General features: G+C 48.7%; 1 protein-coding gene across 1 annotated transcript; it reads right to left on the bottom strand.

Moving 5' to 3' along the window:
• Positions 1-910: 910 nt before the first annotated feature.
• LOC140592081 (glutathione S-transferase theta-3-like) lies at positions 911-7,173 on the bottom strand. Its single transcript, XM_072714208.1, has 5 exons — positions 6,986-7,173; positions 5,855-5,942; positions 5,612-5,762; positions 5,302-5,478; positions 911-1,812 (listed from the first exon to the last, which is right to left on the bottom strand). Exons 1-5 carry the CDS (start codon positions 7,095-7,097, stop codon positions 1,615-1,617), a joined length of 726 nt encoding a protein of 241 aa, XP_072570309.1. The 5' UTR covers positions 7,098-7,173; the 3' UTR covers positions 911-1,614.
• Between the last annotated feature and the right edge of the window lie 7,783 nt (positions 7,174-14,956).

The following is a 14,956-nucleotide window of genomic DNA, read 5'->3' as shown; positions in this document are numbered from 1 at the left end:
TGAAAATAATATCCCCGGGCATTACTTAGACAGCAGATGAATGTCGGATCCAAATGACTTTAATATTTTATTTGCAACGCTCTCTCAGCACAGCCTACCCCAGTTAATTTTATTATTTGTTCTCGGAACATTTACCGAACATAACGATAATGGTATATGGAAACGTTCAAAGTGTCCGGTTTTCCTGATGTCCCCAGAACGTTATTCCACTACTACAATTACTGCGACAACTAAGAATAATAATGTAGCAGCAAATGAAAGGCGTGGTGTGTGTGTGTGTATATATATATATATATATATACACACACAATAATGTTTTGCATAATATAATATAAACCACTGGTGCTAAATTCAGTCACAAGCCTTGGTGCACTGGTGGATTTTCATCTCAAGCGTTGTACTTGAAATTATTCAGTTGTCTAATAGCCTGCAAGTTGTTTGACACTAAATGGTATATTATGAAATTGGTATAAGTCCTTCATTGAATTATTGAGAAGTGTATCGCTTTTTGGGAGTAAAGTTTCTTACATGAATTTGTCCATTAATATTTCTTTATAAAATAGGAGTTATACAAAACATAGCCAAAGTAGCTATTTAGGTAAACCGGAGTTTTTAGTTTGCTGGACAAAATACTGCCATAAAAAATCTTCTAAAGCACTATGAATTCAAGGTTAATAAACAGTTTACGTTTTACGTTTGAGTCAACAATAGGAGACTGCGCAGTATTATCTCAAGTCAAAGTTCACTAGCATTTAAAATGAGTTTCAGAAAATTGAGATCCATTAATGTGTAACAGAACAGAGTGTATATAGTTATATGGTTTTAGATGCAATTTACCCACCACCTTATAAATTCTGTAATATGCATACTTTTAGATACATTTAAGTACTGAAACATACTTTAATACCTGTTAAGAAATGCCGCTTGTTTATTAGAAATTACATAGTATCAGAAAAAAATACAGAATGGCTTCATAAAAGCAATTATGTTACTATTATTCAACAGCTGCAAATTCTTTTTCCTTCATTAAGTGGAAAAGTTGCACATATCACAGTACTTAAAGCATTGTGAACACAGGAAATATCTGGGTGAAATTTAATCTGCTCTGACCCCTTCTTTCGGCCAGAAAAATTCCATGAAATCTTGGTGTGAATGCTGTGACTTACATGTATTTCCCCATCAAAGATGACCTATTCTTTTAAAATGACAAACTCCCATGTAACTAAATGCCAAAGGACTACATGCAAATACAAACTACCTGATGGTTGATCATTTTAAACAAAAGCAAGATGACAAATAGATTTTTAGGATGAAAGACAAAACTGCAGTTATACTGCATGCCCTTGAAATTACCACCCAAAATGGCATCTCTTAACCTAACCTTGCTATCCCTTCAAAGCCTTATGACCAAAAAACAGGGGTTTTATGTCCGTCTGATCTCTTATAATGGCAAATACAGAAACAAGTATTTATGGAGTAAATAATATATAAGACAGTATAGGGGTAATCAAATCAAATTTTGGCACCATTGCAGGTTAATGCATAAACACAAACGGTATTTGGTTGTGAGAGATAAAGCAGTACAGCAGACTGTACAAGAACCTAGCAATGGACTCAAAGGAACATCTTTTTGATCTTGGGCTTGAATATTTCTTTCGCACTGGGGTCGATGATCTTCGACATCTCCTCTACGTTAAAGATCATCTGGTGGGCTTCGTCAAACAGAGCCGGCCCGATCTCTGCCCGAACTCGGTCCTTCCAGGCACTCAGTTTCGGCCTGACCTCGAACACGTTCACACCTGCACCTAGTGGCTAAGGCACATAAAAACAGCAGCGTCAGTGTTTCAGAGAGTGAGGGTTGAAACAAACAATCTGTTCTCACTGTCACGCCCCTCTCCGTCCGCTCCCGATGTGTGCCACGCCCACCTCATTACCTCCTGTTTCGCCCTGATTGTTCTCACCTGTGGCTCGTTGTCCGTGGCTTGTCTTTTGTATTTAGTCCTCGTCTGAGTCAGTCTTCCCCAGACTAATCATTGATGTTGCCTGTCGTGCTTACCCGGTCTTGTTATCCCAATAAATCCCCTTTGTTCCTGACTTCCTGGCTCCGATCGCCTGCTTACCTGCACCACTCGTCCACGATCGTGACAGAATGATTAGTCTCCCGAACAAGCTCAGCGCTACCGGGGAGGTTCTCCCTATGGAAAACGAGGTGATCGCCTGGACGAACCAGCTTGATCGCCACCCGGATCCCGTAGCCCGCCGGCTGGTGGAGAGCTGCTGGGAGCTCCTCGACAGGAGGTTCCACACAGGCGAGGAGCAGCTGCTCGAACGGGTGGGCGAACACCTGCGGCAGCTGAGGGTGAGAGCAGCGGTTTGGCTACCGCACCCGGGGTATGCCACCCGGGAACCGCCCCCCGACTCGTCAACAGCCACCGTCCAGGTCTCAAAAAGGGCTGGTGAGAAGACGCGCAACCCTGAGCTTCACGCGGCTACGGCCGCTCAGTTCCCCAGCGCTGGGGAGCTACCTGGGGAAAGACCCCAGGAGAAGGACCTACCCTGGGTCCTAGAGAGCCCCGCTCTCGCCAAGAAGAGACGCAGGAGGAGAGGAACTGTCCAGACGCTCTTCCTGGGAGCGTGCTCCCTTCTCCCCGCCTTGGAGGACGCCTGTGTGACCGATGAGCCCCACGACGAGGAGGACCTGCCTCCTTTGGAGGCTGGGGATGACTGGCCAGAGTGCTGTCCCGGGAGAGGGATCAGCGCCGTCAGAGACGCCAGTCCCCAGATCCCTAAAGCGCGGAAAGGGAGGGCGCATACGCGCTCAGCACCCCTCCTACCTGCACCGGACCAGTCCGCTCCGGCCGCACTGTCTGCTCCGGATCCGCCCGCGGCACCGCCCGCTGCTGCTGCCGCCGCTCTGCCCGCAGCAACGCCCTCTGCTGCTGCCGCTGCTCTGCCCGCGGCAACGCCTGCTGCTGCTGCCGCTGCTCTGCCCGCGGCACAGCCTGCTGCTGTTGCGGCCGCGCTGCCAGCAGCACTGCCTGACCCGCCTGTCCTGCCTGACCCGCATGCAGTCCCTGCAGCTGCCACCGCTCTGCCTACGGCAATGCCCGAGGTGGCGCCCCCTGCTGGCCGCGTGAGGGCGGCGCCCGCTGCGGCGCCCCCTGCTGGCCGCGTGATGGCGGTGCCCCCTGCTGGTCGCGTGATGGCGGCGCCCCCTGCTGGCCGCGTGATGGCGGCGCCCCCTGCTGGTCGCACGCCCAAGGCGCCTGCCGATGCGCCCCCTGCTGGCCAAGTGATTGCGGCCCCCGCCGAGGTGGCCCCTGCTGGCCAAGTGACTGAGGCGCCTGAGAGGCCTGCAGAGGCGCCCCCTCCTGATCTGCCTGTCATGCCGGCGCCTGTTCTGCCTGTCTCGCCTGTCTTGCCGGCGCCTGTTCTGCCTGTCACGCCTGTCTTGCCGGCACCTGAACTGCCTGTCTCGCCTGTCTTGCCGGCGCCTGAACTGCCTGTCTCGCCTGTCTTGCCGGCGCCCGCTGCGGCGCCCCCTACTGGCGGCCCTGCCTGAGGCCGCCTCTCCCGTCCTGCCCGCGGCCCTGCCTGAGGCCGCCTCTCCCGTCCTGCCCGCGGCCCTGCCTGAGGCCGCTTCTCCAGTCCTGCCCCCGGCCCTGCCTGAAGCCGCTCCTCCTGTCCTGTCCACGCCCGCGGCTCCGGCTGCATCACCTGCGGCCACGCCCCCTGCTCTGCCCGAGTCTACACCCTCGGGCACCTCCTTCCTGACTCCCTCGCCCTTGCCCCGACAAGGCCAACACCACCCGGGACCCCGCGTTTCAGTGTCCCGTAAGGGAAGAGGACACAGGCGTCGGGTCCGGGTCCCGCCCTCCCTGCCCCCTGGCTCGCCCGTTCGGCCCCTGGCTGTGGCTCGGTGGCTGCCTGCGGGTCCTCCGGCTCGGGGTCGGCGGTCGCCGCCGGGTCCCCCCCTGGATCCTCGGTGCCGGTCCTCGGTCCCGCCTCCGGCTCCATGTCGGTCGCCTCCGGGCCCCCCTGCTCCGGCTGGGCGTCGGACGGCGCCTTCCCCGGCTCCGGCTGCGCCTCCGCCTGCCGCGGCTTCCCCCTCCTGCCTGCCTGCACTGGTGTTCCCTTCTGCTCCCTCCGTGTCCCCTCTGTCACTCCCTCGTCCCGTTCCCTTGGCCCCTGGGTGGTCCGCTTCGGTTCCCTTCTCCCTCTCGCCTGCGGCCCCTCCGGCCGCTGCCCGTCGCCCGCCTGGGCTCCCTCGGGCTCCCCTTTGTCCCCCTTCCGTTCCTGTCTGGTTTCCCCTGTCTGCTCCTCCTCCCTTCGTCCCGCCTGTGTCTGTTCCTCGTCCCTTTGTTCCTCCTCTGTGCACTCCTGGCCCCTTCGTGTCGCCTGTGTGTGTCCCCTCTGTGTCCCCCTTCTCTGTTTGCCTGTCTGCGTTTCCTGTCCTTTGTCAGGTCTTGTCGTTTTTCTCGTCTTTGTTCCTGTTCTGTGTCTCTGTCCTGTTTCCCTGGTCTCGTTGATGGTTTTGTTCTTGTTTTCCAGGTCCTGTTCCCTCGTCCCGTCCGTCGCCTCCTCTCGGGCGCGCCCGGTGTGCGCGCCTTTGGGGGGGGGGTTCTGTCACGCCCCGCTCCATTCGCTCCCGATGTGTGCCACGCCCACCTCATTACCTCCTGTTTCGCCCTGATTGTTCTCACCTGTGGCTCGTTGTCCGTGGCTTGTCTTTTGTATTTTGTCCTCGTCTGAGTCAGTCTTCCCCAGACTAATCATTGATGTTGCCTGTCGTGCTTACCCGGTCTTGTTATCCCAATAAATCCCCTTTGTTCCTGACTTCCTGGCTCCGATCGCCTGCTTATCTGCACCGCTCGTCCACGATCGTGACACTCACACAGAACTATTCTTAAATTACATTTACATGTATTAATTTAGCAGCCACTTATGCAAACTGACAAATGTGAGAGGGCAGGGTCAGGCAGTCCCAGGAGCAGTGAGGGCTTAGGAGCCTTGCTCATGGACCCAAAGGTGAAACCACTCTGTCAGCCATGGGACTTCAACTAGTCACATTCTGATCACAGGGTACAGAGTCCTAACCCACAGAGTCATATACCACCCATGTGACTTGAAATTTCTGAAACTGCCTTTAAAACCACATTTGCACGCCCTGGACCATAGATAATAATAGATTAATAATGTGGTACAATGGGGACTGAACCCAGGATCCAGGATACATTACCTGTGTCACTGTTGCATCTCATAACATTTCATTTTAAACAAATTCAGTGTAATTTGCCCCACCTGCATGATTTCCACAATGGCCACCAAGTCTGCCAGTGAGATCTTCTGCCCAGCAATAAAAGGCTTGTCCTGCAGGAACTTTTCTTCGAAGGCCGTGAGTGATTCTTCCAGGTCCTCCATTATAGAATCCATCCTTTCCTTAGGAACATCCATCTGAAATGCCTTGGGAATTACCAGCTAAAATACAGAATGTACCATTTAGTATTTAATTGTTCTTGTATATTGCAAAAAGAATGACTTAAAAGGTATAAATTCATGGAATTATATTTGTTTAAATACAGCCTCAATGCTATTAATTTCCAATACTGACCTTGAGCCATATGATCTTGCTGGCAATTCCTCGCATTCCACTGTGCTGCCATGACAGATACTCATGAACTCGAGCCCGGGTCTGCAGGTCTGCTGGGTACCAATGGTCTGGGGTCCCGTACTTTTCCGCCAGATAAGTTAAGATGGCAATGCTGCAAATCAGTTGTTGTTACCCAGTCAGAAGCAACATTTACACTGTAAAAATTTTGTTATACGGCTTAATTTTGTCATGCACAAGTCTCACCTTTCTGACAAAGTAAAGTCTCCATCTTTAATGGCGGGCACTTTCCTGAAATAGTTAACCTTCCCGAATTCTTCAATGTATTGTTCCCCTGATGGAGAAATGAAAATACAAGGTTAACCCTAATCACAGTGAAAAGGAAAGTTTACAGCTAAAAAAAAAAAATCAATCTAAAAATAAGTTCTATGTCTAGCTGGTAAAAAAGTAATATTTGCATAATCATCCCACTTACCTTGTCAGATTTCCTTTACCTGAGAAAAGAGTAGAAGTCTAACATCTTAAGGTGGCATTAAACACTGCTGTATGCCCGAGTGTAGAGCTTTCTTTGCTTTCCTATCAGATTCCTCATTCATAGCCACGATTCCTGTACGTCAAAATATCGCAACAATGTGTTTGGAAGTCGTCCAGTTACTTTTGCAAATACCCCAAAGACCTGCTGGGCAGTGTCGTGGATACAAACAGCGAAGCCATTTGTGTAACATCATTTTCAGGTAGCGAGGTTTAAGCGTTGCTGCTTTCATAACCGAATAGCGACCTTCGGCCAGTGAGGTTCACCGAGCTGCGGGTGCGCCGGTCATCAAGCTTTTTTCAATTTCTTGTACATCTATCTTGCCAACATTCAAATAATTCGCTCCAGAAAACTGAGAATCTAACGCCGAATACTCTGTTTTAGTATTCGGGAGGTTAATATTATTTCAAACAAAAATCAGAGATTCAGCTACATTTTAAAGCAGCATCAGTGTAGTTAAGATGCTCCTGCTATGAACCTTATAGTGTCACTTGCTCCTTGTACCTGAAACAGATTTTTGGCTCCAGGAAAGCATATTTTATCGGGCCCCCAACCCAGAACAATCGGATTATGTTCCAATTTTTTCGGGGCCGCAGCCACTCATGGGGCCCATCGAGCCTCCCTAACTTCCCTCCGCTGCACGGTGCCCCTGCCCTGATGTATAGCTTTCATATATATGCGCTTTATTTTTTTGTACAATGACTATAGTAGCTTAGCTTATTACATTTTTAAAATAGCTTTAACAACACTGCCCACAAGAAATACAACGCGTCAAAGTGACCCTTTCTTTAGCCGAAATACTTTCCCGGCCGAGTGACGTAGAGCCACAAAAACTGTAACGGTACCTTTAAACAGCAGGATCTTCTTAAATTCAAACGGGATGTTGTTCTTCTTCGCGAAAATATAGACAGAGCGGCATGGCTGGGAGAACAGATCCAGGTAGATTTCGAGCGGCATTTTTAACCCCGCAAAAAACTTCCACTTACTTCTCTCTCCTCACGCCCCTTCGGCTCGCGCTTACAAAGACCGTCACCCGACGCCACGCCCCCCACCGGCGGAACGCGCTCGCTCCCTAAAAGTGTTTGACATCCTGTATGTAGCCTTTCCATTGGGAGGGGGTGATTTCCAATTTTGCCATTGTTATTCTGTAACATGGGGGCTTGTTCGAGGACTCAAAACTACGTTTGCGTTTTCGTAGTAATTTTTATGTTTTTAATACATTGTTATTTGTACTGACAGTGGCATAGAGGAGACACAACTTGACCATTTAAGTACAAAGGTCTGTTAACTGGGGAGATGAATGAAGCCAAACCTATGCGTGTCATTATTTGTACTGATAATCAGTGATGTAATTGCATTCTCAAGGTCTTCTGGGTAACTGTGATAGTCGGTAAAGATACAGATAACAGGACTAACTTTTGAATGGCAAATAGCTCAGTTGCACTGTGGCCTTATATATGCTGAGTGGTGTGTTTGATTCTTGACTCTATGCTCCATTTACATGTTCTGTTTATGTTTTGATTTCCTGTGGGCAGTCTCCTTTCCTCTCATTGCCAGAGTCATGCAGTCTAGATGTATCAGTGTTCCTGTCTCCCCTTGTGTGTGTATGCCTTGGAATGGGCATCTCCTGCCTGGTGCCTTGTGTCTCCAGGGACAGACTGCAAGCTCCCCAAGGTGATCCTCTGGCTGTAGAAAACCAGTGAAAAGATGGATCCTCTTCTATAAATCACAACATAGCTAATGAACCATTTAACATGAAGTGTGTTGTGGTTGCTTAAGTTATGCAAATTTGTACCTCAATGCATAACTGTTCTAAAGATTAGGAATACAGACTGCGTACCATAGAAGCTGAATTACAAATCCCTTACAGTGTCCGGTTCATTCTTTGCTTGGAGTTGACAATGCAGATTCTACTTCATAAAGTATTTTACTTTATTCTACTTTATACAGAAAAAAGTCTAAAGCTAACATATCATTAACTTTTCTACATATTTAACTCATCTGATTACATTTTTATGTTCCTTATCAAATCCCAAACAACTTACTTGGCTTTCCGCGTTATAGAACTAGATATGTCAAGTGAACTGCATAAATTCAATGGGTGGCACAGTAGGTGTGTGTGTGTGTGTGTGTGTGCGTGTGTGTTGCATTTGCATGTTCTCTGTCATAATTCGTGGAACACGGACCAGGGAAGCAGGCGAACAAAGACAGGAAAGGGGTTAAACAAAAGGATTTAATGGGAAGACGCAAAGGCATAACAGGGGATAACACGGCACAACACGACACTACAACGTTACAACGTTAATGACCGGACTGGGGAATAGTGACTCAGACGCAGACTAAATACACAGGGTAGGCAGAAAACAAAAGGCAACAGGTGAAGACAATCAGGAATTAACATGAGGTAACGAGGGGGGTGTGGCACACACGAGGATCGGACGAGCCGGGCGTGACATTCTGCCCCGTATTGTGAAGGTTTCAAACTTGCAATCTTCTGGTACTACAACACTTACTTCAGTTTCAGTACTAACACTGTAACATTGTATGGATACTAACTGTATTTTATCAAGCAAGTGTAATTACTATTCAGTTCAATGTTACGAGGGAAATACACTCACCTAAAGGATTATTAGGAACACCATACTAATACAGTGTTTGACCCCCTTTCACCTTCAGAACTGCCTTAATTCTACGTGGCATTGATTCAACAAGGTGCTGAAAGCATTCTTTAGAAATGTTGGCCCATATTGATAGGATAGCATCTTGCAGTTGATGGAGATTTGTGGGATGCACATCCAGGGCACGAAGCTCCCGTTCCACCACATCCCAAAGATGCTCTATTGGGTTGAGATCTGGTGACTGTGGGGGCCATTTTAGTACAGTGAACTCATTGTCATGTTCAAGAAACCAATTTGAAATGATTCGAGCTTTGTGACATGGTGCATTATCCTGCTAGAAGTAGCCATCAGAGGTGGGTACATGGTGGTCATAAAGGGATGGACATAGTCAGAAACAATGCTCAGGTAGGCCGTGGCATTTAAACGATGCCCAATTGGCACTAAGGGGCCTAAAGTGTGCCAAGAAAACATTCCCCACACCATTACACCACCACCACCAGCCTGCACAGTGGTAACAAGGCACGATGGATCCATGTTCTCATTCTGTTTACGCCAAATTCTGACTCTACCATTTGAATGTCTCAACAGAAATCGAGACTCATCAGACCAGGCAACATTTTTCCAGTCTTCAACTGTCCAATTTTGGTGAGCTCGTGCAAATTGTAGCCTCTTTTTCCTATTTGTAGTGGAGATGAGTAGTACCCGGTGGGGTCTTCTGCTGTTGTAGCCCATCCGCCTCAAGGTTGTGCGTGTTGTGGCTTCACAAATGCTTTGCTGCATACCTCGGTTGTAACGAGTGGTTATTTCAGCCAAAGTTGCTCTTCTATCAGCTTGAATCAGTCGGACCATTCTCCTCTGACCTCTAGCATCAACAAGGCATTTTCGCCCACAGGACTGCCGCATACTGGATGTTTTTCCCTTTGCACACCATTCTTTGTAAACCCTAGAAATGGTTGTGCGTGAAAATCCCAGTAACTGAGCAGATTGTGAAATACTCAGACCGGCCCGTCTGGCACCAACAACCATGCCACGCTCAAAATTGCTTAAATCACCTTTCTTTCCCATTCTGACATTCAGTTTGGAGTTCAGGAGATTGTCTTGACCAGGACCACACCCCTAAATGCATTGAAGCAACTGCCATGTGATTGGTTGATTAGATAATTGCATTAATGGGAAATTGAACAGGTTTCCTAATAATCCTTTAGGTGAGTGTATGTATATATAGAGAAATAGATGCATGCACAAACTCAGCTAGTTAATTCTAAAAAAAATTCTACACTGAATTTCTAGGGCAAAAGGCGATGAAACTAAAGTTATATTGAATGCCCTTAAACTTACCGTCCAAAATGGCATCTCTTAGGCTAACCTCATCATCCTTTCAAAGCTTTATGACTGAAAGACAGGACAGATTTATGTCCATCTCTGTGCTTATAATGCCAAATATAGAAACATGTATTTGTGGACACTTGTGGAGTAACAACGTTGAGCTCAACGCCCTGAAGACAGTGTAGATGATTGTGGACTTCAGGAAAAGCTCTGCCCCACCTCCAGCCATCTTCCTGCTCGGCTCAACAGTCACCGCTGTGGAATACTTCCGCTTCCTCGGCACCATAATCAGCAAGGACCTCAAGTGGGAGATGAACATCTGCTCTCTCACCAAAAAAGCTCAACAGAGCATCATTCACTCTGCCGGGAAGACGATCAGCTGCAACCTTCCGTTTTTACAGGACCTGTACGAGCAGGAAGGGTTATGGCTGATTCCTCTCACCCTGGTCACAAACTCTTTCAGACTCTCCCCTCTGGCAGAAGGTTGCCGTCCATTGAGACCAAAACATCAAGCCATAGGGACAGTTTCTTCCCCACTGCAGCCCGCCTCACCAGTAAGGCCAGAAACACTCACTCGAATACTATTTCCCCATCCTAGTATAATTTGCACTCTCTTAAAAAAAAAAATTAAAATATTGTTACGGTCCAGTCTAGGGTTGGAGCGCAACAAAGTGAAAGGGAAGGAGGGATTGGGGAGGACAGGACAACTAGGGCTAGGAGAAGGGAACACGGGACACAAAGGGAGTCTTTTTTTATAGTTTTTCACAAACACAGTACAAACACTAGGTGTAACGAACGTCAGGAGTGACAAAGGCCAAAGAAACAAACAAAAGCACATCTACCGAGTATCACCACAAGCTGAGCTACCTAAGCGAACACAAAAAAAAGGTGAAACGAAACAACAATGCCTAAATCTCCCTGACCAAACAAACAATAATCCCCACGTTAACGAATAAACAAAAAGGCAGACACTCCCTACACACCTAGTGAACACGAAACACAAAGCCAAAGCTAAGGTATCAAAAGGGAAGAACCGAGAGGCGAAGTCAAAACACAGGCGAAAGTCCAAAACCAAGCAAGCAGTCAAAAACCAAGGCGAAAGTACAAATAAGGGCGAGGCGAAAATCGAAAGTCAAGGGCAAAACAGTCATACACAATCAATCAAACAAAGTAAAGCGAACGGAGAGCGAGCTAGCAGGCGAGAAGCAAGTAGCGGGCAGACGAAGGGACGAAGCGGCGATCTCTTCAGCCGACGAACCGGAAACTGCTCCGAAGGCAAGGGAGGCGGGGTCGGATCCAGAGGGCGGAGTCGAGAGAGCAGTTGACCAATCGGCGGGGAGAGGGCAGGAGGTCCGAGCAACTTACGGGCATCCTCCTAAACTTACAGCACAAATTCCTTACGGCACATAACACCCCCCCACACAAGAGTGAACCCACACGGTTCACTAACAGACACAGACCCCAAAACAAAACCCACATAATAAAAACACAAGAAAACAAACAGAGCACGAACGTGGTGAAGAATATAATTAGGCTCTTCACAATCACAGGAGTCCGAAGACTACGTATGGGGATAGCTTCCGGGTAGCGAGTTGCAGCACACATCAAAGTGAATAGGTAACAATTATCCGAGCGAGTCTTCGGCAACGGGCCAACACAATCTATAATGACATGGTCGAAGGGCTCACCAACTGCAGGAATGGGGTGTAACGGGGTAGGCGCAATCATCTGGTTGGGCTTACCCACAGACTGGCAGACATGACAAGTTTTACAATACATTTTCACATCCGAGTTAACTCCCGGCCAATAAAAATACCGTAACACACGGGACAATGTCTTCCGAATACCGAGGTGACCCAAACACGGATGATCATGAGCCAAGGACAACACATAATCACGGTACAATCACGGGACTACCACCTGGAACACCGTAGCCCACTCAAAAGGTGAGTCTGGTGGGGACCACTGTAGCATAAGGATCCGATCGCGAAAGAAGTATGCTGTGGGGTGCTCCTTTACGTCCGGCTTGTCCATGGCAGAGACACGACAGGGTTCCAAGGAAGGGTCCTCTTTCTGTGCCGAGATCAGCGCATCCTTCGTGGAGGGAACTTCAGGGGAGGTAACAGAGTGATCAGTATCAGGAACCGGGGTCACAGACTCAATCTTCAAAGGTTTATCAAGCACATGAACATGAACGTGTCCTCGAGGTCTATGTCGGCGAGCTGGCGCCGCTGTGCACGAGTAAGCACACACGCAGGAAACACCGTCGGGTGTTCCACCTCTACATCATTTTCACATAGCACAGGGTCCGGAACCACTTCGGGTAAGGGAACGATTCTCTTTCCCGCTATATCATTCCCAAGGATGAATGTAATAACAAGGCTGACCTCAGCCGTACACAGATGAAGAAGCAGCCTAGCTATGCTCAACACCTCGCTATACATGAACTCGATGAAAAGTCAGCCGTTACACACAGAGAAAGACAGAATGACCAGCCTACTGATATACATATCAATGAACAGAGTATACAATAAAACAGAGAAATAAGTAGTAAACATATCAGGTGAATAAGTACAGTGTACATCCCAATTTTATAGTTTTTAGGAACGTCATTCATTTTTTTTTTTTTTGCAATGGTGGCTTATAAAAACCTGAACCACACAGCAAACATAAGGAGATAAAGACCTCAGAAAGACTCTACAAGGAAATTTAAATCTTATCAAAACCTGTACCACCAAAAGTAGGACACACAATGTAAACACAAGGTATGCAAAAAAAATAGTACCATAACTCTGAACAGTAAAAGGTGCATTCAATTTCAATCTTTAACACACACGTGACATAACAAACCCTTGCCTATTACAGGTCAAGTCTGTCAGTATGGTAAGAGTTTGTCCATCTGCTGGCCGACCAACCAGACGTGATTCTGGGGCGACATCTCGGTCTGAGGTCGTAACGGTCAGCGCTGTAAGGGTTTGAGTCAGTCACACTCACAGCTGAACGGTCCACGGAGTCACAGTCCATGACTGGCATTGGGCCAGAGTCAGCGTCACCATACGAGTCAAAACACATGTCTGCAGCAGGGAGGTCAGTCTGGCTGGCCATCTGGGTGATGGGCTCATCGTCATCCAGATGCCAAGTTCCAGTCTGCTCTTCAGCCGCAGTGCGCCTGCGGGGGGAAACAGAGTCCCAAGTGTGGAAAGGTTGTAAGTTAACAACATGAAAGACCCCAGCATCCACACCGGTGCCCAGCTCAGCCAGTCTGTAGTTGACATCTCCCAGTTTCCGACTAACACGGAGTGGGCCTGCGAACAGGGGTGCCAGTTTAGCAGTAAAGTTGGACTGTGAGTCAGATTTAGGATGCGTCTTAACCCTAACAAGGTCACCAACAGCATAGGAGGCCTGACGGCGTCTCAAGTCATAATAGTGTTTTTGTCTTTTGTGACTGTGGTCAAGAGCCGCTCTTGCGTGGTCATGAGCTTCCTGCAGAGAGGCCCTGAGTGTCTCTGGGTACGGCACACCCGGATCATCCACACCGTCAATGGATGGGTTTGTTATGAGGTCAAGTGGGGTGTCAAGCTCCCGACCGTAAAGCATCATGGAGGGGCTGAGGCCTGTGCTGTCGTGCGGGGCTGTACGCAAAGCAAAGCAGATTTGCGACAGGTATTTATCCCACGCGGTGTGTTTGTCCCCGACATAGGCACGTATGGCAGTTTTGAGAGTCCTGTTAACACGTTCAGTCGCATTTGTTTGCGGGTGGTAGGTAGTGGTGAGCCTGTGCACAGATCCCAGGGTGGAAATAACATGTTCGAACAACTCACTGACGAAGGGTGAACCTCTGTCAGAGATCAGGTAGGTTGGGGCACCATGCCTTGCAAACACCTCACTAACAAATTTTCCAGCTGCCACCTGCGCTGTTGCTTCCCTAACTGCACACACTTCAATCCACTTAGAGAAATAGTCAACGAAAACCAGCAAGTGCGAGTTACCGGATGCCGTCCGGGGTAATGGGCCGACAAAATCCACTCCAGTGTATTCCCATGGCTTTCGGGGAGAGATGGGAACCATGAGGCCGGCCGGTTTCCTCTGGCTTGGTTTAGTGAGCTGACACACTGAGCAGGACATGACATATCGCTTCACATCTGCTGCCATCTTGGGCCAAAAAAATCTCAACCGCAGCCTTGCTAATGTCTTTGAAAAACCGAGATGACCCGCAGTGGGGTGGTCATGATAATAGGACAGCAAGGTGCCACGGATTGATGTGGGAGCGTAAAGCTTCAGTTCTTTCAGAGGATGCAGACCACATCTGGCCTTCGGGTCAGAGTAGAAAAGCAGACTATCATGAACAACAAACTGTGAAGGGCTGTTTACAGTATGTCTGAGTCGGTGTGCGAATTCACCTCTAGATTTCTGAGAAGCTGGCCAATGTCCGGGTCATCATTCTGTAGCTGCCTTAAATGCGAGCGATCAGTCAAGAGCACAGGGGGTACAGTGCGGAAGTCTAAACTGCCGATAACAGCGTAGTCGGGCAACAGGTCCATGGGAGCGTCGTCAGTCAGGGGCAGAGGGTTGCGTGATAGCGCATCCGGCACCGTGTTGCGAGCACCGGGCTTGTGCACTATTGAGAAATCAAAGTCTTGGAGTCGCAGTGACCAGCGAGCTAGCCGGCCCGAGGGGTTTTGACGGGACATGAGCCACCTGAGGCTGTTGTGGTCGGTGAAAATGGTTACATGGAGGCCTTCCACGTAAGGTCTGAAATGTTCAAGCCCCCAAATCACAGCCAAACACTCTTTTTCTGGGGTGGAGTATGGCTTTTCTGCTTTGTGAAGAGAGCGACTTGCATAAGCCACAGCAACCTCTCGACCGTCTGCG

Source organism: Paramormyrops kingsleyae, chromosome 7 (assembly GCF_048594095.1).
Source record: "Paramormyrops kingsleyae isolate MSU_618 chromosome 7, PKINGS_0.4, whole genome shotgun sequence".
NCBI classification, from domain to species: Eukaryota; Metazoa; Chordata; class Actinopteri; order Osteoglossiformes; family Mormyridae; genus Paramormyrops; species Paramormyrops kingsleyae.
Note: the sequence above shows the minus strand (reverse complement) of the source record. Positions and strands in the feature narration are given on the sequence as shown.